General features: G+C 42.7%; 1 protein-coding gene across 4 annotated transcripts in view; it reads right to left on the bottom strand.

Annotated features, from left to right (window-relative positions):
* agrn (agrin) overlaps window positions 1–22,948 on the bottom strand; it is a 235,913-nt gene that overhangs the window by 8,487 nt on the left and 204,478 nt on the right. For all 4 annotated transcript variants that reach the window (XM_061767294.1, XM_061767317.1, XM_061767300.1 and 1 more), the window contains 7 exons: window positions 22,189–22,323; window positions 17,292–17,382; window positions 16,638–16,802; window positions 16,298–16,409; window positions 10,721–10,837; window positions 8,322–8,505; window positions 6,712–6,802 (listed from right to left, as the gene is read on the bottom strand). In XM_061767294.1, coding sequence (XP_061623278.1) covers window positions 6,712–6,802; window positions 8,322–8,505; window positions 10,721–10,837; window positions 16,298–16,409; window positions 16,638–16,802; window positions 17,292–17,382; window positions 22,189–22,323 — 895 coding nt within the window. The remainder of the gene's footprint in view (window positions 1–6,711; window positions 6,803–8,321; window positions 8,506–10,720; window positions 10,838–16,297; window positions 16,410–16,637; window positions 16,803–17,291; window positions 17,383–22,188; window positions 22,324–22,948) is intronic.

The following is a 22,948-nucleotide window of genomic DNA, read 5'->3' as shown; positions in this document are numbered from 1 at the left end:
GAGTCGCTACCCTCTTTGCGCTTCAGTTAAGGGCCAGAGATGGCTGACGTTGGACCCGAGAGAGTTTTGCTCCGAGCTCGCTAATCGTTCATTCCGAAAAGGTATTTGATGGGCTTCTTCTTCCACACCGCATTCATTCAAGCGTTCCTTTGTGGACCTTGCTTTGTTTGTCATGTCGGAACAGAAGAGGGCTTTCAGCGAATTGTTTGCACGAACTGTACAACGATACAAAATGTTGTCTTTGTAAGATGACGATTTAAGATTCAGGAGCAACTAAGCATGACTAATTAATTACTACTGTATGCGAGCTACATCTCAAAACCTTTGCCGATGTTGTTTGCGTATTGTTGATGTGAGGGCAATCAGACTCCAGGCTGCGCTTCGGTGTCGCAGGAGGCTGTCAGTTGAGCGAGATTTGTTCACAACCTCTCTTGCCGAGACTGTTGTGTCTTCAGTGGCGTGTTTGCGCTTCAGTCTCTTGCCTGCCTGCCAACACTCCGGGAGGGTGACGATAAGATGCGATCCTGAAGAGGCGCTGCATGGAACGGGCAAGTGCGCTCTCACAATCACCATACTAGGATGTTTTTGAAAGAAAAAAAAAAAAAAAAGCCTGCCTGTGTTCTTTATGTATTCCCGGCGGAGCGACAACAGACATCCCCCCCCCCCCATGACACATCCCACCACCATTTGCCGGCATGTGTGTTCGTACAATTTGGCGTGCGTGCCATCGATCAGGATCTGTGCAATTGTTAGCACATCTGGCAAACAGCTATAATCCACCTTCCTCAAAGGGTATTTCGACACAAAGACAAGGTGAGGACAACAAACAAGCAGTGGCACATGGGTAAAAAAAAAAAAAACAACCACAACAGCAGGGAGCCGGGTGAAAAAGATTCCACGAGACAGACGACATAGCGCAGGACTCAGCGTGGAAAACAGAGGCTCATGGGAGTGCTTTTTGTGGTTTTCATACATGCGGGAAGAAAAAGGGGTACACTATGAAGAAGCAATGAGGCAATATTTAGCAGTTGGTCAAAGAACAGCGATAATGTGGTTCACCTCAGCAGAAAAAAAAAAAGACTTTGTTCTTATATTCTGTATGGCAATGTGAAGTTTATATATATTGTTTTCAATTGAAAAACAGGTTGTAAAGCACATTCATTATCTGAATCTGCTGACGTTAACAGAAACAACAAAAATGGAAAAATATTGGATTTTTTTTTTCCCATGAAGAGAAAAAAAACCAAACAAACAAACAAACTCCTAAACAAATAAAGCTCAGCGAATCCTCTTCTGGCAAACCCTCAAAGAGCTTACGGGGACCAATAAATCTCCATCCGAGCAGCTTGTCACTGATAAGTTCAAGGTTATTAAGCGAGCGGAATATATCATGAATAAAATAACGGCACGCACACGGGGTTTGGAAATCTCATATATGTTGCTGACTTCCGAGACCGTTGCTGTGTCGTTGCCTCTGTTTTTATAAATGGTCGGATTTTATCGACTTCTAACGTGTGCTGAAATTCTCTTGAAGCATCTTGCACAATGGCCTTCGCATTTGGACTCTAGGTGGCAGCAGAGTGTAAAATACAGTACAGAGAGCCATGACCGAAGGCCTCGGAGGCTCTGGATCTGCTTCTTGAACTTGGATGGAGTACGTCAAGAGGCTCAGTGTGACTCCTACTTGTAACTCCATCACGACGATTAGAACGATACTGCAGCCACGGAGGGAGATTTAGCCCGGTGAGCCGACGGGGAGGGGTTGTCTCGGGAGGAGAAGAAGAAGGGGAGTGAGAAATAGGTCGGAGACTACGAGTCTTAAAGCTGTGAGAGACTCACCTCTGGTCAGACGGGTTCTCCACAGACTCGGGACTTAAGGGAGAGTGGGGGAGAAAGTCAAACGGCATGCAACGTAAGCGTAGAGGCCAAACAGAGGGAAGGAGGGTTGTTGTGAGCCCACTGGGGGATTCACAGCGCTCTCATTTAGACCTAAAGCTGAGAAAACATTATACTTATGCTTATGGTGACAGTTGCTAACATCTGTTGTGAAATCACAGGAAGTGTGCGACCTGGGCGAGGCGTGTTGAAACGATAGATTGATTTTTGACCCTACAAATTTTGTTGATCGCGTGGGACTTTGAACATTTACAGCGGGTACGGAAAGTATTCAGATTCCCTTGAATTTGTCACTCTTTCTTATATTGCAGCCATTTGCTAAAATCAGTTAAGTTCATTTTTTCCCCCTCATTAATGTACACACAGCACCCCATATTGACCGAAAAAAAACCAAAAACGGAATTGTTGACATTTTAGTAGACTTATTAAAAAAGAAAAACTGATTATTTGACTATCACTGAAACTGAAAACCCAAATATCACACAGCCATAAGTATTTAGACCCTTTGCTCAGTATTTAGTAGAAGCAAACTTTTGAGCTAATACAGCCTGGAGTCTTTTTGGGAATGATGTAGCAAGTTTTTCACACCTGGAGTTGGGGATCCTCGCAGATCCTCTCCAGTTCTGTCAGGTTGGATGGGGAAGGTTGGTGGACAGCCAGAAGGTTGGTGGGCAGCCATTTTCAGGTCTCTCCAGAGATGCTCAATTGGGTTTAAGTCAGGGCTCTGGCTGGGCCATTCAAGAACAGACACGGAGTTGTTCTGAAGCCACTCCTTCGTTATTTTAACTGTGTGCTTAGGGTCATTGTCTTGTTGAAAGGTGAACCTTCGGCCGAGTCTTCGGTTCTGAGCACTCTGGAGAAGGTTTTCGTCCAGGATATCCCTGTACTTGGCCGCATTCATCTTTCCTTCGATTGCAACCGGTCGTCCTGTCCCTGCAAGCTGAAAAACACCCCCACAGCATGATGCTGCCACCACCGTGCTTCACTGTTGGGACTGTATTGGACAGGTGATGAGCAGTGACTGGTTTTCTCCACACATGCCGCTTAGAATTAAGGCCAAAAAGGCACAGTGATCTTTGGCTTCTTCTTGACCTCTCTCACCAAGGCACTTCTCCCCCAATTGCTCAGTTTGGCGGGATGGCCAGCTCTTTGAAGGTTTCTGGTGGTCCCAAACGTCTTCCATTTCAGGATTATGGAGGCCACAGTGCTCTTAGAAACCTCAAGTGCAGCAGAATTGTTTTTTGTAACGTTGGCCTTGCCACAATTCTGTCTCTGAGCTCTTCAGGCAGTTCCTTTGACCTCGTGATTCTCATTTGCGCTGACATGCACTGTGAGCTGCAAGGTCTTATATAGACAGGTGTGTGGCTTTCCTAATCAAGTCCAATCAGTATAATCAAACACAGCTGGACTCCAACGAAGGTGTAGAACCATCTCAAGGATGAGCAGAAGAAATGGACAGCACCCGAGCTAAATATGAGTGTCACAGCAAGGGGTTCAGACCCTTATAGCTTTTTTATACTTATTGCTGTGTGATATTTCAGTGTTTCTTTTTTAATAAATCTGGAAATATTTCAATAACTCTGTATTTTTTTGTCAATATGGGGTGCTTTGTGTACATTAATGAGGAAAAACATGAACTTAAATGATTTTAGAAAATGGCTGCAATATAACAAAGAATTGAAGGGGGTCTGAAAACTTTCCGTAATCACTGTACATCAGGAGCGTTATGTCGTGTAGGCGTTGGCCAAGCTATCTTACTGTCTAAAGTTGTGAAGTCAAGACGAGAAAGGCACTGGAATGCCGCCGTGGGGGGTGTGCCCATTACTCATGTGCCAGTGAGTGCACGGCAAATGATTGATACGTCGTCAGTAGCACCTTCTGTCTTTGATTGGTTGTTTTTCCTCGAGCGCTGTGTGGTATAAGATGGCGCCAGAGAGGGCAATTGTTTTTCCATAGATCATTTTACAAATGTAAAAGTGTCACGTCAGACTGAAAGTTTGAACAAATATGACCGAAACATTATTATATTTTTTTTTTTGCACTTTAATAACAGATGTCATCGTTTAAACCAAACTGGCTTTCCATAGAAATTGGTATGTATGTCGTCACAGCATACTGCTATTTCCTCTCTGCATTAACAGTTGGAGTAAAACTTTTATCTTCCACAATTATCCAAGGCTGCCAAAGAATTGTCAATTCGTAACAAAACAAATACTACGTTGTTACTGTCATCGGGTGACAACAAAGGTTGTAAATACTGAATATATTAAAACGCGGACTGATGGGAAAGGAAATGTAGTGAGCTTGGCTGACAAATATACAGTAGCACGCAGGCACTCCATTCAACTGGACTCCCACCCCACGGCGTTCAAATGGTGATATTCTCTTATTTCACAAGAACCAATGTGATGCAGTTACTTTATTGCAGTCGATTTGGGCAATTGAATGAAAAGACGATTAGTTCGGTCTCAGGGGTCTCGTTGTTTTGCTTCGAACATAGCTTTTTAACAATTGAAAGTGTCTAACTGGTGAAATATAATTACTTCTTGGAAATGGGGTTAAGTGTAGAAAAACAAGCAGTTCTGTTCCATATTTCCTGCAACCTGGAAAGATTGCCGCAATTTCTGTTTTCCCGATACTATAATCAAGACAATTCACCCGAAATGTTTATCCCTTAGTGCCTCAATCACACTGCAACCATGAAAGGAAGCGCTCCGGGGCACCACTATTGGATCAAGGTGGCTAATGTGCCAAAATGCCCTGGGAACAAGCATCTTTTAAGGGAGAACATCAAGATAAAGTGTATTCATAGTCAGAGTGTGCTCCTAACACAAAGGTCTCATTGAACCAGCAGCCAATTTCCCGAAAACTACTTGAAATAAACGAGCCAAGGATGCCGCTGTGTCGCGTCAATTTACTGGAGCAGTGAATGAGACACAGTGGTCAAATATGGGGTCAAGTGGCACAGCAGTGGGGAGTCATCGCCAGATATGATTTGCCATTGAAATAATAGGCCTTGAGGCAAATCGACCTCCGCTTTAAGATACGGGCAACGCGAGCACAGCGATCAAAGGACGCCACGAGTGGGAGTTCCATTAACCCGAGGTGAACGTTTGACTTTGTGCACTTAATGGCCTTTGTGAGCAATGTATTCATTTCCGTCACAAAATCAAATCAAGCCGAATTGATCCAGGCACCTGCAGAGCGCTGTGCCCGAGCTCCCCCTTGCTTCGACTCAAATTCATTGTGGCTCTTTACTAAATGTGACATCCATTAAACTTTTGATAGTCCGGCTCTAAGGAGCCACTGTCCCCACTCATGTTAAGTGAGATTGATGCCTGTGGATAAACACTGCAAGAGCTCTCAACCGGAGGTCCTATCTAAAAGGGAGGGGGCACCTCTGTGATTAACATGTCACTGCCTCTCTCTCTCTCTCTCTCTCTCTCTGTGTTATTAATTAGTCCTCCTAACAGAAAAAAACAAAAGGATAAAGACTGGAAATCTGATCTGAATACAGTGAGCTTTTTTCTTTTTTTTTTCCCCCCAAATAGGGCTGACTTACCTGACTAATGATCAGGAATACTAAACTATCGACTATCTCCGTATTGCTTCTTCTTGCTGTTTTCATGGGGGTGGGGGTCTCACACTACAGTTCCACACTACAGCTACTGTAATGCCATTCAGTCCAAAAATGCACGGCAATTCTTTTTTTTTTGTATACGAACCATGCATAAAATATTGTACATTTTCGGTAAAGCAATTCCATTTCTCCGGGGTACAGGCACAATGCTTATCATGCACACATTCATGCTTCTCGTTGCATTGGGGGGGGGGGGGGGGGGAGGACAAGGGCAACAGAAACAATCTAATGACGCTGCAAAATGTATTGAAAATAACAAAATCTGTCAAACTGAAACATGGAGTTGAATTGAATGAATTTTGGACATGTATAGTTAGGATGATTATTGTCTGCATGTAAATGAGGATATGGCTGGAAACTGGATGTGGTTCTTTTTTGGTGAATGTATTCAATTATGCTTATTCTCACAAAATGGGCAGTTTTATTGCTGTTAGTTAGGCTTGATTTGAAGCTTCCTGAAATGTCCTAATAGACATATCGTCTACTTACTCTGGGATCTCATTGGTCAGTTGGCTTTGGTGGAAAAGGAAAGACAGTGAGGGACATTTTATGTGAGAACAGACACAAGAAGACAAAAAAGGGTCAAAACTAACGCTGGACAAAACAAGCAACACACAAAGACAGACACTAAGTGTTTTGGGAGCGAATTATTCAACATTACTGGAGCTTGTGTTGACAAATATAGAGAGCCATTTGCACTCTGCTCAGACACTGTTTTTTTTTTTCCATCGTCCCTGAGGCAAACTTCAGTCTGGAGGAGTACAAATGTCACACCAGCAGCCTAAAGGGACACGACCTCTTGTTTTCTTCTTGTGTAAGACCTCCCCGAAGAAGCCCTTTTACATGGATGCATCAGCTCTATCTCTTTGTCAAATGTCAGATATCGCAAGTCTCACACAAATGTCATTATGCAAAACGACTAGAGACTTGACTCAGGGCAACACTCTGATTGTTGAATGTCTTGGTAATTAGTGAAATTGTGTTAAAAGGAGTACTATTAGCTCGCTGCTAGTCCCCCTGAAGCATGTGAGCTGATGATATCATCAAGCTTGTCATCACAGCTTAGTGAGGTGGGGGCGAGGCGCGTAGACGTTTATTTGGTTAATGCGGCAATTAGGATGGAATTGTTGCAACGGGCTAAATAGATGGAGACATGCTCTCGCCCTCTTCCTTACCTCCTCGTGACAGCGTTGTGGTATTCGACGAAGGTCCGCCCGTCGAAGGCAACGGCCTCCGTCTCGGTCCCGGCAGACTTCTCATAAATGGCTGCGAAGGGAGGGAGGGGCATGATGAGTGGATGAGCTCACGCCGATCAATAAGAGGGAAGATGGAGTTATCTGAGCTGACGTGTGAATGCTGGTGCGTTTTTCATTAACGTTAATTAAAAGGGACAGGCGGCCACGTGCACAAGGTTAACGGCAGAGGCGGGGAATGTTTTTGGAAAATACATTTGAGCCATGCTTCGTTTAGAGTTGTCAGACAGAAGTGATCAAGGCCACACGGAGTCACGTGTTGGTGTAGTGCCAGTTGACTCATTTAAGAATTCGGTTGAAGATCAAGGAACAATAACACTGGCCTAACTAACCTACTAACCAAAGGACTAACTACACATGTTCATTTTACTTTATGATGACATTCATCGGAAGGGACCAGAGCTAAAAACATTTGAATAGACTTTCATTCATCATTAAAGTGAATGATATGAGCTCAACTTCACTCATCCTTGTTCTTGTGAGAATTTAATAGTAGTACATGATACACAATGTCAAGCGCTAGAATCCATCCATCCATTTCCTATAGGTCAGGGGTCACCAACCCTTTTGAAACTGAAAGCTACATCTTGGGTAAAGATGAATGAACACTTCTGAAATAACAAATGTACTCACATTACCTTTAATTACAGTCTATGTTATCATTAATAGCGAATGGGAGGACTAGCAGCTGGATACACACTTCTGAAATAACATTCATTCATTCATTTTCCATTCCGCTTCTCCTCGCTAGGGTTGCGGGCGTGCTGGAGCCTATCCCAGCTATCATCGGGGGGTACACCCTGAACTGGTCGCCAGCCAATCGCAGGGCACATACAAACAAACAACCATTCGCATTCACATTCACACCTACGGGCAATTTAGAGTCTCCAATTCATGCATGTTTTTGGAATGTGGGAGGAAACCGGAGTACCCGGAGAAACCCCACGCGGCAACGGGGAGAACATGCAAACTCCACACACGCGAGGCCGGATTTGAACCCGGGTCCTCAGAACCGTGAGGCAGATGTGCTAACCAGTCGACCAACGTGCTGCCTCTGAAATAACAAATGTACTCAAATTACTTTGAATGATATGTTATCTTTAATAACTAATGTTATCCATCTATGAGAACACACTGATCATATTAATGATTTGTCACAATAATTATCAAACAAAAATATATCAAAATGCAACATTTTATTTCTATGAATGTTGTGTTCCCTTTTCTAAACGATCACTTCTACAACAGCAAAATTGCTAGCAAAACACAATGTCCCATCACTGGTGAACTATTTTTAGAACAGGCCCACGGGGTCCCCATGAGGTCTACCTGGTGCTCGCGGGCACCATATTAGTGACCCTTGCTATAGATTAAAGTCCGTTTTTTGTTTTTTTTTCTTCCCATGAGCACCACTGAAAAAGACAAGTCATGGTGCACACATTCCAAAAATGTGGCAGACATGACACTGCTACAAAAACAGTGCAAGAATAATGATAGCATCCAGTCGGGCCATGACAGGCCAAGTTACTTACTGTTCTGACAGTGTCCCCCAGAGTAGCCGCTGAGGCAAACACACTCGTAAGTGTCCAGCTGGGGGTTGCAGCGCCCCCCATTGTGGCAGGGTTCCCGGGAACATGGGTGCTCCTGGAACATGGCCAGATTTTGGGAGCGCAGGGCGTTCTCCTCTCTGAGGATGGGCGTGCCCATCAAAATGATCTATTGGGAAAAAAAAAACCGTAACAAAACGTCAGTCAAATCCAAGTAAAGGTGAGATGACATTTGTATCCTGTCCTAAATGGTTTTCGACGATGAGGCGCATTTCAAAACTGTAGGGGGAGCCATGGTGCAAAGACACTTGATTATTTCTTTACTATTGCTTTAATCGATCTTGGGGGAAAAACATAAATCATCATTTTGGCTTTGCTTTGGCGGAAAAGATCTCATGTTCAAGTAAAATCACATACATCCTCGAATGAGAAAGACTTGCATCTTCAGTTATATGTGCATCACATATTGCAATTGGGGTTCATGTAACACAAAGTTCATGTTAAACGCTACAACACACTGAGAACGCAACACCTTTTCTACATAATTAACTTCAGCGGCCATGTTCAAAAAAAAACTTAGCTTATGATTTTCTCCAAAGTGTCAAGCGAAACATTTTAAAGGAGAACTAATGACAAGTTTATGTAAACAGTAACATCCTGCCTTTGTTCTGCTGGGCTATTTTTGTCGTTTTACTGGAAAGCGAGAGAAGGGAATCATAAAAAAATAAAATACCAGAAAGCTGTTGGAGAAAGATCTAAGGAAAAACGAAATAAAGGGACTTCAAAATGTGCATTCTATTATTAGTGCATGGAATGCTTATCCAAATGAGCAGTGCCACTGTGATGGCAAAAAAAAAAAAAAAAGGTTAATATGACAATGGATAAAGTGACAAGTTGACATCTAATAAATAATTGCTCGGCATTTGTATGGGGCACAAGAATTTGAGGTCATTATGTACTGTAGTACAGTGGAACGTTTACATTCGTTTGGATTAAGAATCACTTTTATTCCCCACAGGAAATAATGGAAATTGAATTAATCATTTGTAAGGTCAATTTTAATAACAATAATACAAAATTATAAGTGACATTTTGACATTCTTAATCATTATACGATGTAAAAAGAACGTATAACGACTGGATGATTCTTAAAAATAATAACTGGTATACAGACTTTGATGATGTGATGGACGTGAAATATATTATAGGGAAGGACTGCTGAAGGCGGATTGCCTAGCATTAAAACTCATTCACTGCCAGTCCTCCATGTTAACATGAATATTTGAATTCAACAGCCGTCATTGGGAGCGATTTTAAGAATGTATGCGTTGCGCTTGTTCACATTCTTAACTGTGGGATGGGGTAAAGAACGTGATGAGGAAGACTTGCCATCTTATTATTATTCTTGCTGACACAGTTGAAAAGCCAGCATCTGTGATGGTATGGGGCAGTGTTGGTGCCAATGGCATGGGTAACTTACACATCTCTGAAGGCACCATTAACGCTGAAAGGTACATACAGGTTTTGGAGAACCATATGCTGCCATTTCAAATTGTTTTTGGAAATTGTGGACGTCGTGCCATCCGGGCCAAGGAGGAAAAGAACCATCTGCGCTGTTATGGACGCAAAGTTCAAAAGCCAGCATTTGCCAATGGCATGCGTAACCTGCACATCTGTGAAGCCACCATTAATGTTGAATGGTACATACAGGTTTTGGAGAAACATATGCTGCCATCCAAGCAGCGTCTTTTTTACGGAAGCCCCTCCTTATTTCAGCAAGACAATGCCAAACCACATTCTGCACGTGTTACAACAGCGTGGCTTCGGAGTAAAAGAGTGCGCGTACTAGACTGGCCAGCCTGCATTCCAGACCTGTCTCCCATTGAAAATGTGTGGCGCATTACGAAGCGTAAAATACGACAACGGAGACCCCCGGACTGTTGAACGGCTGAAGCTGTACATCGAGCAAGACTGGGAAAGAACTCCACCTACAAAGCTTCAACAATTAGTGTCCTCAATTCCCAAACGTTTATTGAATGTTGTTAAAAGAAAAGCTGATGTAAGACAGTGGTAAACATGACTTTTTTTGGGCCATAAAATTCAAAATTAATGATTATTTTCTAAAAACAATAAAGTTGATCAGTTTGAACATTACATATCTTGTCTTTGTAGTGTATTCAATGAAATATAGGTTGAACATGATTTGCAAATCATTGTATTCTCTTTTTATTTATGTTTAACACAATGTCCCAACTTCATTGGAATTGGGGATGTATATTTGACTTGAGTGGCTCCACTGTATGCTGTGTAAAAACTCCTTAGATACACATAGAGGCATTGACACAAAACTCCTTCAGGAAAAAAAAAGATTTCCAAACATTTACCTTTTGGATTGTTCCCTTGAAGCCTTCAGTGAGTGCGGCGCTTCTTGCCAGTCGACTATAGTCAGGAGCTCCGCCAACAAAGAGAGACTCTTTCAGGTTAAGGTCCACATGGAGGTTCTGATGAAACAGGATAAGAAATTGTTTTCAGCTGGGAAACTATGACAAATTAATAGCAAAATAATCCAAAGATTGCTTTAAAAAGTAATCTTTTTCTGCAGGACATGATGGTTTATGGAATAATGTTTTGTGTCCTGTGAGCCTGCAATGAGTTGTATCATTTTAGTTGATATATATATATAGGGTGAGATTAATGTAGCGCATTTGCACATATGCCACTGTAATAAATAGTTTCTGCCATTAAAATGATCCATATCCGTTTTGGAGCCCGGCGAGGGTATAACCGCACTACCTCGACCTCAACACACATCAGCGCAGTTGATGTATTACAACATAATTAATTTCTATGTCTGCTGAGAGGGTGGTCAATTATCTTCTAGATGTGAGGCATTAAAAGAAAGTACAAAAGGGAATCGTCCAGAGATATGACTGTCTCTTAAAGACATTTCAAATGAGAACAGCACTAAGTAGGCGCAGAACAATTAAACCTTCATACGGCCAAAGTTGGCCATTAAGTCGCATGAATTATTCAATGGAAATTTAAAGAAAACGTTCAATCCAATTTTAACAGTATCGGCACCTAGATCTAGGTATGCACCAGAATTGAATACTTCCACCTAAACCCTTTCCCCACTAACACGTGCGGAAGGACAAGGAAGAAGTATGATTTTTTTTTAATTATGATTTTTTTTTAAGCCAAACGGCTCGGCACACATCTAAGGAAAGAAAGAAATGTATGTTTATTCGAACTGGGACACTAATTACCAGAGGGAAAACATGGAGTTAATTGCTGTAAAAATGATGGAAGAGGCCAAATAAACAGGCTTTGTGGAGGCAAGCTGGCTTCTATTTAGGCGGGGAATTGGAACGCAGGAGGCAGAGACACTTGGCTAAAGCTGAGATTGTGTTGTTGCATCCAACGGAGACCGATCGGGGGCTTAGGCCAAGGTGGCTGGACCCAGATGTGAGTGTTGTCGCTTCGCTTTGCCAATGTTGTCATCTACTGCTGGACAACAACAACAGCGCAAAGCCCCAAATTGTGGTACACAATGACAATTCAGCACGCACACACATGCACAAACACAAAGTACTGTAGCTATAATATATATATATTCGGTTTATTCCATTATTGATCTTTTATTGTAAGATATTCAAATTCTCCAACAGTGACTATATAAGTGTTTTGGGGTTACTTTGCAAGTCAGACGCAAAACACATTATACTGTATAGTGTGTAGTATAAAGGTGGAAACTGCTTTTTATAAATCAAAGACTTTTGCATCGTTAAGTGATTTGCTGCACGTCAGGAATTGAATTTTTTGTTTATTTTCATATTGCATTACAGTATACCTTCATGAAGGACTTACTCCCAAAACATTCAATAGAGCACTGTATATATACACTATAATTATCTCTCTCTCGCTCTCTCTCTGTTTGTGCATATACATCTACATATCCTGCAATGCAATAGTGCTGTTTTGTTGCCTCTTGTGCGAGACCACACAACTGGCTCCAGAGAGTTTGTAGCCCGCTGAAGTTCACCGAGGACTTTTGGGGGTACTGCAGGGCCGTGCGAGTGAGTGGAGGAGGACTTGTAATAGGATGGAGGACTGTTCCTGTTTACACAACAAGTGAGAGCAGATGACAAAAGAACAACACGGCTTCGCTTCCTCAGTACCTCCACGGTCTCCGTGGATCCATTTTTCACAGTTTGTCGCTTTCACTGGCAACAGCCGCGCAGCCTGACGTGATATTCCCACCTACGCGGGGCTAATGAAGACGTTTGCCCCTTAAAAAAACAATGGCCGGCACAATGATGGCTGCCTCCGCTTCTTTCTTCCCTCCCACCTTCACACCCCATCCGCCCCCGCAGCAGATGGACTGAGGTGAAAGCCAAAGTGTTTTTTTTATTTTTTTATAAAGCTCCCTGCCTCAGTGCAATGAGTGTGTGCACAACAAGCTTATGAAATGACAGGTTTTTCTCCAAAGCTGCCCACTGCTCGGCAGAAATGGTTTCTTTTTGATTACACAAAAAGAGGTGGGAGTGACAGGACATCGTGAATGGCTCAAAATGAAACCTGGGCTAAGGTGCGACTTGTCTCATTACCTTGCGTGATTTCTTATATCCAGACAGCACATCGTAGAGAAAGAAAACACAAAATAGGGAGGAATGTAGTTATTATAAGGCTGGTAAGGGTGCACAGTGAGACATGCCAAAGCCTGCAGGAACATGCAAACGTTTAGCGCCTTCATGCACATACTCCCCCCCCCAAACATATTTAATTAAAAACCAAAATGTATGTTTTTCTATGCATTGTGGTCTTGAGCTGGAAAATGTATGTTTCATATATTTCAAATATTAGTTGTATTAGTTTCGTATAACCTTTACATGTTTTATTGTTCCATGTGCTTATGTGTGCCCTTGACTGGCACCCCAGATGGGCTGATGTTTTTTGACTACTCCCTGTTTTCCTCGTCCTTTCTCATCCCCTGCACGTATCCATTCCCATGAAGAGAAGTTTGAGTGCAGCTGGACGAAGCAAATTGTGTGAGAATGTTGTGGAAACGAGAGGGATGTATTTCTTTTTGTTTTTTCTGTTCATCTCTGTCTCTCCCACTTCTGTATAACAGAGGTGACGTTTTGTGCCTGTGCATCAGTAACCGGTAACGACTGGTGACGACTTGAACCTTTTGCTCTCCTTTTTTCTTATAATAAAAACCCACACATACAAGATTGCACCCTTACTTATTCTGTCAGGAAAGATTTGCCAAAACACTCTATACAATAGCGGCACGGTGGCCGACTGGTTAGAGCGTCAGCCTCACAGTTCTGAGGTGCGGGGTTCAATCCCCGTCCCCGCCTGTGTGGAGTTTGCATGTTCTCCCCGTGCCTGCGTGGGTTTTCTCCGGGTACTCCGGTTTCCTCCCACATCCCAAAAACATGCATGAATTGGAGACTCTAAATTGCCCGTAGGCATGACTGTGAGTGCGAATGGTTGTTTGTTCCTATGTGCCCTGCGATTGGCTGGCAACCAGTTCAGGGTGTACCCCGCCTCCTGCCCGATGACAGCTGGGATAGGCTCCAGCACGCCCGCGACCCTAGTGAGGAGAAGCGGCTCAGAAAATGGATGGATGGATGGACTCTATACAATACAATACAATAGATATACTTATAACCATATACATTCAAAACATACAATGATATTATTAACTATCATACAAATTTAGCAAATAAACAGCTCATAAACAGTTGGTTCTCTCTGGGGTTGAGTAAAACCAAAACTCCCTCAGCCACTATTTGAGGAAATATTTCCCCGAGTTGCCATTATTGTGACTTCTGAGGAAACAGACTTCCCTTGGACTTAAATAGATTTATGGTTAGAGCTTATCATGGCACTGGCAGCTTTGGCATTTTGAAATGATTATTTTAATGCAAAAACGTTGTCTTTTTCCAGTACTGTGCAAAAACCTGATGCGACCGCTACCTTTGTCTTTATGAGACTTTTTAAGTTACTTAATATGATTTGAATTGATAGGACACAGCAGGTTTAAGCAAATGAATACACAAAACTTTGTAGAGCAATGGCGTGTGAAGGAACAACCAATTACATTTTAATAACTTTTTGCTCATGATCTGGATAAGAGTGCATTATTTTGAGTCAATATGATACCATTGTAACTGCCCAAGCCCTTACAATCATATTGGCACATCTTGCATTAACAAGGACGTATCAAATAGATGGGCAACAAACCCCAAATGCAAAGCTGTATGAATGGTTTGCCCATTTTCTTAATAGCTCATCCTTGGTGGAGGTCTGTGCTCTACTTCGTGACCTTCTAGTTTTGTCTTTATGATTATGGCACTGCTAAAACAATAAAAGTAACGGTGGCGCAAGACTTTTGCACAGAACTGTCTATTATAAAAACATATTTTTAAATAGCAAAGGACGTATCCTGAGCTGTAAGAATATGAGACACAGTAGTGGTGTAGCATGCACGGGTAATGCCTCAGTAATACGATTACAAGAACAGAGGAACTGTAAAACCCTCTCTTTTTTTTGCATTTGTATAAATCCTGTACATGCACATACAATAAAAACTAAAATGAAAATACTTCTGAAAAGACCGTGCAAGAACAAGCACCGTCATTGGGAAAAGATGACGAGAGCCCTCGGAGCCGAGAAAGTGGCCTTCCCACGTGCCTCATTTAAGGAGGTGCGGCCGCGATGTGCGAGGCGAACCAAAAAGGTTGTTATTCCATTAGAGAAAGACGTCTGTGCCTTTGAAAGTATGCACTTCATCATGCGGCCAGCCTCAGCTGTCCTTGGAATGATGAACACTCCCAGCATGCAATATATCGTACATAGAAATATGTACGTCCATTCCAGTGTGAGCGTTCATTTTGTTTGAAGAGTGCTGTCACTCGGCTCCAAAGCTCCTCACTTAGCTTCAGCTCATCCATTCAAGTCCCAACAGACCATTACCATCCTCCACTGTCTTCTTTGCTTTTCTCCTGCTTATTTTATTAAGATTTTCTGCCTCTATTGCAGGAGTAAGATGCAATTACCATATGGATGATGAAAGAAGGTGGCGGCAGGGAAGCAGCGAGGAGGAAAATTTGCTGTGTTGATTGTGAGAAGATGACGAGAGTTCACAAAATGCATGTTCATAATCACAAATTACACCGTTTAATGTAATTTGACGGCACAAGGCGGCTTATCAGACGTAAGGCTTGCCACCGTTTGAAACTGTGCACCTGCTCGGTCGGACTCGAGGGTTTTGTGATACCGCTCTCTGTCCGACTTAATAAAAGTAAGGGTGCGCACTCCGGAAGCTATTTTTCTTTGGCGTGTCGAAGTCAAGCTCAGCAAAATGAAAAGCTGACCAAAAAAAAAAAAAAAAAAATCAGAATTACAGGACTCCCAGATTCAAGACAGCTTTTCAAAAGTGTCCCCCGATATCTGCAGCTCTACCTCTCACTTTTATGCTTGTCATTTTTTTCAGCCAAAAGCCACTGGGGATTCCATAACAAAATCACAAAAGATCACCCAGTATGCTTCCGTGACACTTAAGAAAATCATATTGACTAAGTTGGGAGTTTTAAAACACATGGGTACACCTTGGACTGCAATTACCATAAACCTCATGCTCTTCTGCATAAATCTATGCTTAAGCAATCCACGAAACTGATAAACAAGCTGAATGGGGGCATTTTGCCACCCACTGTTGTAGAATTGGATAGTTCGACAAAAAAATACAACCACGAGGAGAAAGCAAACACATAATAACAGCTGATGGAGCTTTTTCATAATGATGTGAGAGGAGCAGCTGATGGACCAACAACAACAGGAAGTACGTCCCAAGCAGGGCGAAGCATACCACATACAGGTAGGCCCAAAAGCTCGGCATGCTGAAAGCAAGACGACATTGACGGGAGCTCGTTAGCGGGCTACGCATTTACCGGCGCCTCTCCTCGGACGGCGTCCTTCTTGTTCACCATGATCTCTCCTTTGCGATTGGAGCGCTCCAAGCTGATGGTGTTCCACATGTTCAGCCTGATAGGTTCTTTACTCCTGGATCACAAACACACCTCAGTGCGTGAGCAACTGGACAAGCATTGCCAGGAAACGTACACACGAGACAAGTCAAACAAAACGTTTACACCAAAACATTGAGGAAACTTGTCTATGGTATAAGGAAAAACAAAAACAGCAGCATATGTTGTGACATAAATATGAATTGTGTACTGCAACTATATTCGGACATAACAATCTTTATTAGGAGTGTCGGTTTATGCCAACCTGATGGTAGCAGGCCCCTTGCCAAGGTCGTAGCGGAATTCCAGGATGCCCTCATTGAGCGACAAAGAGATGAAGTCTCCTTTTCCGTCAGATTTTTGCCCGTTGTAGAAGATAAGGCCGTTGGAGTCGTTGGCCATAAGAACCACTGTCATGCTGACTTTTTGACTGTTCACAAAACACATGCAAAGACGTCAAACTTGCACTTCTACAAACCCAATTCCAACGAAGTTGGGACGTTGTGTTAAACATAAATAAAAACAGAATACAATGATTTGCAAATCATGTTCGACCTATATTTGATTGAATACGCTACAAGTTCAAACTGATCAACTTGATTGTTTTTAGCAAATAATAATTAACTTGCAGTTTTATGGCTGCAACACGTTCCAAAAAAGACACCTGTTTGGAAAAACACCTGTTTGGAACATCCCACAGGTGAACAGGCTCATTGGGAACAGGCGGGTGCCACGATTGGGATTGAGAACAGGAGCTTCCCTGAATTGCTCACTCATTCACAAGCTTCCAACTTAATTGGAATCGGGGTTGTATATGGCGAACAGTGGATCATATATTCGTAAAACTACACGCTGGGTGAGTAACACAGCTACATAAGAAAAATGCCCAAAAAATGCAAAAACAAAAAAAAGAACTCACCGCAGATCATGTGCATAAAGATGCAGCCCCTTGAGCTCCAGGTAAGAGTCTCCATTGAAGAGTGGCATGTATGCCCCTCTCCTCTCCGCAACTGGAAGCACAAAAAAGTTGGATTCTTATTCTGCCTGGTTAAAGCGGACCGAATGTAAAGTAGTAAGAATGTATAAAAGAGCACACGTGACAACCTGCTCAAACGAGATTTGACCAGGAGATACCAATCTGAACATGTTGAATGGGATTTTCCATGACATAATCTAATTGATGGCCAATCAAATAATGTGAATCAGATCTTGAATGTCTTTGTATTGAAAAAATGTATCTGATGTTGATGCTTCAATAACCTGCGTGTTTTATTATTTATGAAAACAGCATAAAAGCATACGTTAAGGTCCCCTACATTTGTCATAATTTTCTTAATTCAAGGGACAAATCACAAGTGTAATATTCTTCCTTTTTAATTAATTCTAGTATTACTTTGCCAAAGGTAAAAGTATTACTTTTGTCATTGAATAATTATCGGCTGTAATTGTATGACTATTCATTTAATATGAATTTTTGTTCCTTTTTTTTAAATGTGACCCTAAAACTCCTTTGTAGGAATCTAACCAAAATGTGATGGGACCATCCTTGAACAATAATAATGAAGGGGAAAAAAATGGTTTAACATTTTGCACAAAAAGTACGAATCCTGGGTGAAGTAAACATAACTTCCTTAGCGGAGTTAAAAACAAAAAACAAAACAAGACACAGCAGCCTGGCGTGGTGTCAGAGCCGAACAAACAACCTCTAAGGGCATGTGGAGTGCCAATGGAAAGAATGCAGCCATTGTATTTGCCAGGCTTTTTTTTTTTTTTTTTACAAATGCACAACACATTGTCTGCAGAATGTTCTGTTCCTGGCTCAGAAACAAAAAGAAAAAGAAGACAAAGTGGCTCGATATTAGCGAGACACACAAGTGCGACCAGAGGCTATGTATTTGGGGATGTCCGATGTCACCACATTGGAAAAAATAAGCCACACACCTGCAGTGTGATTTGTAAAGGGCTGAAATTAGTAACTGTATTAAGTCTGGCACGCTGAGATGAGAAAACTAATGAGATGTTCCAAAGACTGAATCTTGATGACGCACACCAGTTGGAAGCTTGCACAGACAACCATTACGCATGTAACTCATCTCTATTAATAGCGAACTGAACTGCTTGGAAGACAAATTCTGACAATGGAGAGTGAGGAAAATACTGCAGCCTTTGTGGTAAAGAGCTGAGAGTTCATGACACCTAGATCGCATACGAATGAAGAAGAGCATGTTCTTTTACTACAAATCTCATCTGTGGTAATGGTTGAAGGAAGATGACCGTTTGGACTCTGGTGTGGTGTATTTGAGACAACCAAACAACGTTGCCTTAAGAATGACTGCTAGCTCCATGCTAACATATAATAGAAAACGCCTTTCACATCGATAGTTGCGGTTTTGAACACAAACGGTGGAGCAACACATCCCGTTAGCCAAGGCAGGCAAACCAGGAGCAGCACAATTGACTGCATTGCAGCAATAAATCATGACGCACAAACAGTCTGTCTTTACATTCTATTTATTTATGTATCCATCCATCCATCCATCCATTTTCTACCGCTTATCCGGGGTCGGGTCGTGGGGGCAGTAGCTTTAGCAGGGACGCCCAGACTTCCCTCTCTCCAGCCAATTCATCCAGCTCTTCCGGGGGGATCCCGAGGCGTTCCCAGGCCAGCCGAGAGACGTAGTCTCTCCACCGTGTCCTGGGTCGTCCCCGGGATCTCCTCCCGGTGGGACGTGCCCGGAACACCTCACCCGGGAGGCGTCCGAATCAGATGCCCCAGCCGCCTCATCTGGCTCCTCTCGATGTGGAGGAACAGCGGCTCTACTCTGAGCTCCTCTCGGATGACCGAGCTTCTCACCCTATCTCTAAGGGAGAGCCCGGACACCCTGCGGAGGGAACTCATTTCGGCCGCTTGTATCCGGGATCTCGTTCTTTCGGTCACAACCCACAGCTCGTGACCATAGGTGAGGGTGGGTAAATTGATAGCTTCGCTCTTCGGCTTAGCTACTTCTTTACCACAACGGACCGATACAAAGTCTGCATCACTGCAGACGCTGCACCGATCCGCCTGTCCACACTGCTCCTCCTGAATGTGAGATTCGACTTCCCGACGGACCCTCCTCTCTATCACCCTGAAATCGACCTTACCAGGGAGGCTGAGGAGTGTGATCCTCCTGTAGTTGGAACACACCCTCCGGTCACCCTTCTTCTATTTATTTATGTTCTTACTCCATGTTTTTTTATAAAGTACAATATTAAAGAGTGCTATTTTCCTGCCTAAAAAAACAAAACAAAAAAAAGTGTTGAGCGCCGTCACAGAACAAATTAAACTTGTACCTCAAGGCAACACTGTATTATTGGAATACAAATTTGTTTTAAAAGTTGACCGGCCTCACACAACTGATTGTCGTCGACTCACAAGCTATTCTATTTTACGTAATCTGCATTGTGACCAGGGGCTCGCACAATATTCAACTGGTCCTGATGTTAATATAGCAACAGAGCCCATGACTAACATGTTGCAGGGAAAAGTGCATAATTCAATTCTATTTCAAGTCTTTTTGAAGCTGAATTTTGTCCTCTCGCGATCCTACAAGTATTTCTTCATGTGGACCATAATATGAGTGCTTTTGTATTTCTGAATCGTCAGACTACTCTTGAGTATAATAAAAATAAAAAAAAGCAAAGGATCAGCAATTTATGTTTATGACATGAATTCTCCGAAACACGCATTGCCTTTGTGTGCCTGTCATCTTTTTCTGTTCCACTCATTTTTTTTTTAATCATGCCATAGCAAGGAACAAAATGTGCGGCTCATTCAAAATAATTGCACCTAATAATATCCACCTAAATGCAATGGCACGTCTAAAGTTGAAAGCCCCTTGAAGTTTTACAAAAAAACTCTTTTTTTGCAAAACTAATTTGAAAAGAAGCAACTTTCATTCGTCATTTAATTGTTTTTACAATTCAATATGAAGTCTTGTTTCCTTATTTTAAGAAACAAATCATCTTTAAATGTTACTTTAAAAATGCCTTCTCAGTTATCAAGGTGCATTGAGTGTGACAGTTTCACTTGAAAAGGTATTCATTTTATTTTCACTGCTAACTGTGTGAAAATCGTACGTAAAGCTAAACGAATTGGACCTCAGAACAGATTGTGTTTGACCTTAAATATTCAGTGAATGACATTTTCAGGAAGTAAGATCACAAGCAAGATTATGAGCAACAATGTCATGACATTGCCTCATAATATTTACTAAGCATCCAAAGCAATTGCGCTGATGTCATTCCTATACTGCTCGCAACCACTACGTACGTGGCTTATTTGCATAGCATCAAAAACCCTTTGCACCCCAGAATGCCGTGTAACATAGTCCTCGATTCAGTTCTTTGATTTTGTTGGGCATGGCAACAACGCCTCTCTGCATTCAATAGTAATTTCTGGGGTGATTACAATCGTACTACAGTAATGCTATTCCATTTGAAGTAAATTGAGTGATCAATTTTCGTTCTAATCTGATCGAAGAAATGCCAAATAGCAAGGAGTGGTCATGCCCTGCACAATTGAAATGCAAGCTTTGCGTGAACGTAATCGTATTACTCTACGAAACTTTTATACGTGAAAAGGTCCTGTCTTTTTAACTCTCGCAAGGGCTTCGTCCACCGGGCCGTCGGTGCTTCATCTGCGAGCGGCCGTCGGCGACTGACTGACGCCCCCATTAATCACAGCCGTCGGGGAGGACCGCTGCGATTATTCATCTCATTGATTCCGTTGTAAAAATAAAGAAATAAAAATCACCTTTTGGAATGGGAGACACTCTCAATGGGATGGCATCGATTTTGCTTCAACTCCATCCATTTGATTTGATTCACCTGCTGACAGGGACTCACACTATTCCCCTTTGGCTTTTCTGAACTCCCAAAGGGTTTGGGTTGATGCTTCTCTTTTTGAAATAATACGCACTATCGATGATTTATCATCTTTTTGGCGCTCGCAAAGAGAGAACAAAGAAGTACACAAGCTTTCGCCCAAGCTGTTCAGTAATACAGGGCAACAATCATGAAAGAAGACTGAAACGTACATCAGGGAGTTAGTCTTTATGCACGATGACTCGCAGTCTTTCTCTGACGTGTGGCGCTCTCTGGCAACACATTTGTTTGAACCCGACACCTGCGGGCAAGCAGGCACGGAGGAATGCTGCTTTTCACTAACAGCCTTTGCAGAGTCGATGCAGCGGGCCAATCACCTGCAGTTGGCCTTCCTTAGTTTCAACCCACAGTACCTCTGATGCTCACCAACCCGTTGCCCTTTATGCTCTCTCGTGTTTGATCGTGCTTTTTGATTCAGAATGGATGGAAATGTCACAAGGCGCAACTGAGGGAGGATGCAGAAAAAAAACCTGGCAACTCTTGAGAATTGTTGAGTGCAAACGAATTTTTCCACCAATCAGTCCAGCTCACTTTGGCACTGGGTTCGCAATGCGGAGTGTGTAGGCAGGATAATGATAGCTGCGTCAGCTATGCAAATGGCATCACAAGCGTGGCAACATAGCGTGTGCCCACAGTGAATTCAAACCAGCAAGAAAATGGGTTTGGCTTGATCAAAAGTTGTTTTCTGGCTAACTTTTAAAAAAATAGACATGCCAATGGAAGAATGTCAGAATCCTGTTCAAGTCAGGATCAATTATTTAGCCATCACACTTTTGAAAATGGAAAGGCAAAGACAATTATGGACCATGCTCTACTGAACCACAATCTATTGCTTGATGAAAAAGAAGCTACTCTTCTGTGGATGAGTTGGAACATCATTTATACATTACCTATCTCGCAGTGCCTCCCTTCACGTCCCATCGGACATTCACACTTGTAGCCTCCCTCGGGAAGCGCCTGGCACTGGGAGGAAGGATGGCATCTGCTGGGCTCGCACGGGTCATGGAGGTCGGCACAAGTTGGACCTGGAGATGCAAAGAAATCCATCATGAGAGGATCGCCACACAGGTCTTCCGACCGATTTGAGGCAAAATACGGGCCACACAAGTGGGGGGATTTTCTCTGCAATGGAGGTCACGTTCTAATGATTTTGGAAAAATTATACACCCAGTTGAAAGAGTAGAGGGCCTCCCTATGATTCTGGCTCCGTGTCGAATGGCTGTGTAGTGTCTGTTGGATGATGTTTTTGCCCTCTACTCAACTAAAGTCACCTGCCATTACTTTAGGAGTCAACGCTTGTGGTGAGGACCACTTTAATGATCCCCATCATGACTGAACTCACACAGTCTTGCTATTTTGCCTATCTGCTGGTTTTGGGATGTTCTTTTTCTTGCAACTCTTTCAATAAAATTCAGTTCAAATGTGCTTTCTCTACCCACAGGACATGTCCTCTAAGATCAAGGCACAAAAGTTTACCCTAACAATTAACTTGGCGAGAAACTTTCTGCTGAAAGCCACAGAGCAACCAGCGAGAGGCACGCATGATTAGGCCGCGCCGCTGTCCGCTCTTAACCATTTTCTCTCTGAGCTGCTTGTTAGCTGGCATCAGCTGCAGGGAGAGAAACAACAAGAAGGGATGTTCAAGTAGAG

Source organism: Phyllopteryx taeniolatus, chromosome 1, assembly GCF_024500385.1.
Source record: "Phyllopteryx taeniolatus isolate TA_2022b chromosome 1, UOR_Ptae_1.2, whole genome shotgun sequence".
In the NCBI taxonomy this organism is placed as follows: Eukaryota; Metazoa; Chordata; class Actinopteri; order Syngnathiformes; family Syngnathidae; genus Phyllopteryx; species Phyllopteryx taeniolatus.
The sequence above is the reverse complement of the archived record's forward strand: the minus strand, read 5'-3'. Positions and strand labels throughout refer to the sequence as shown.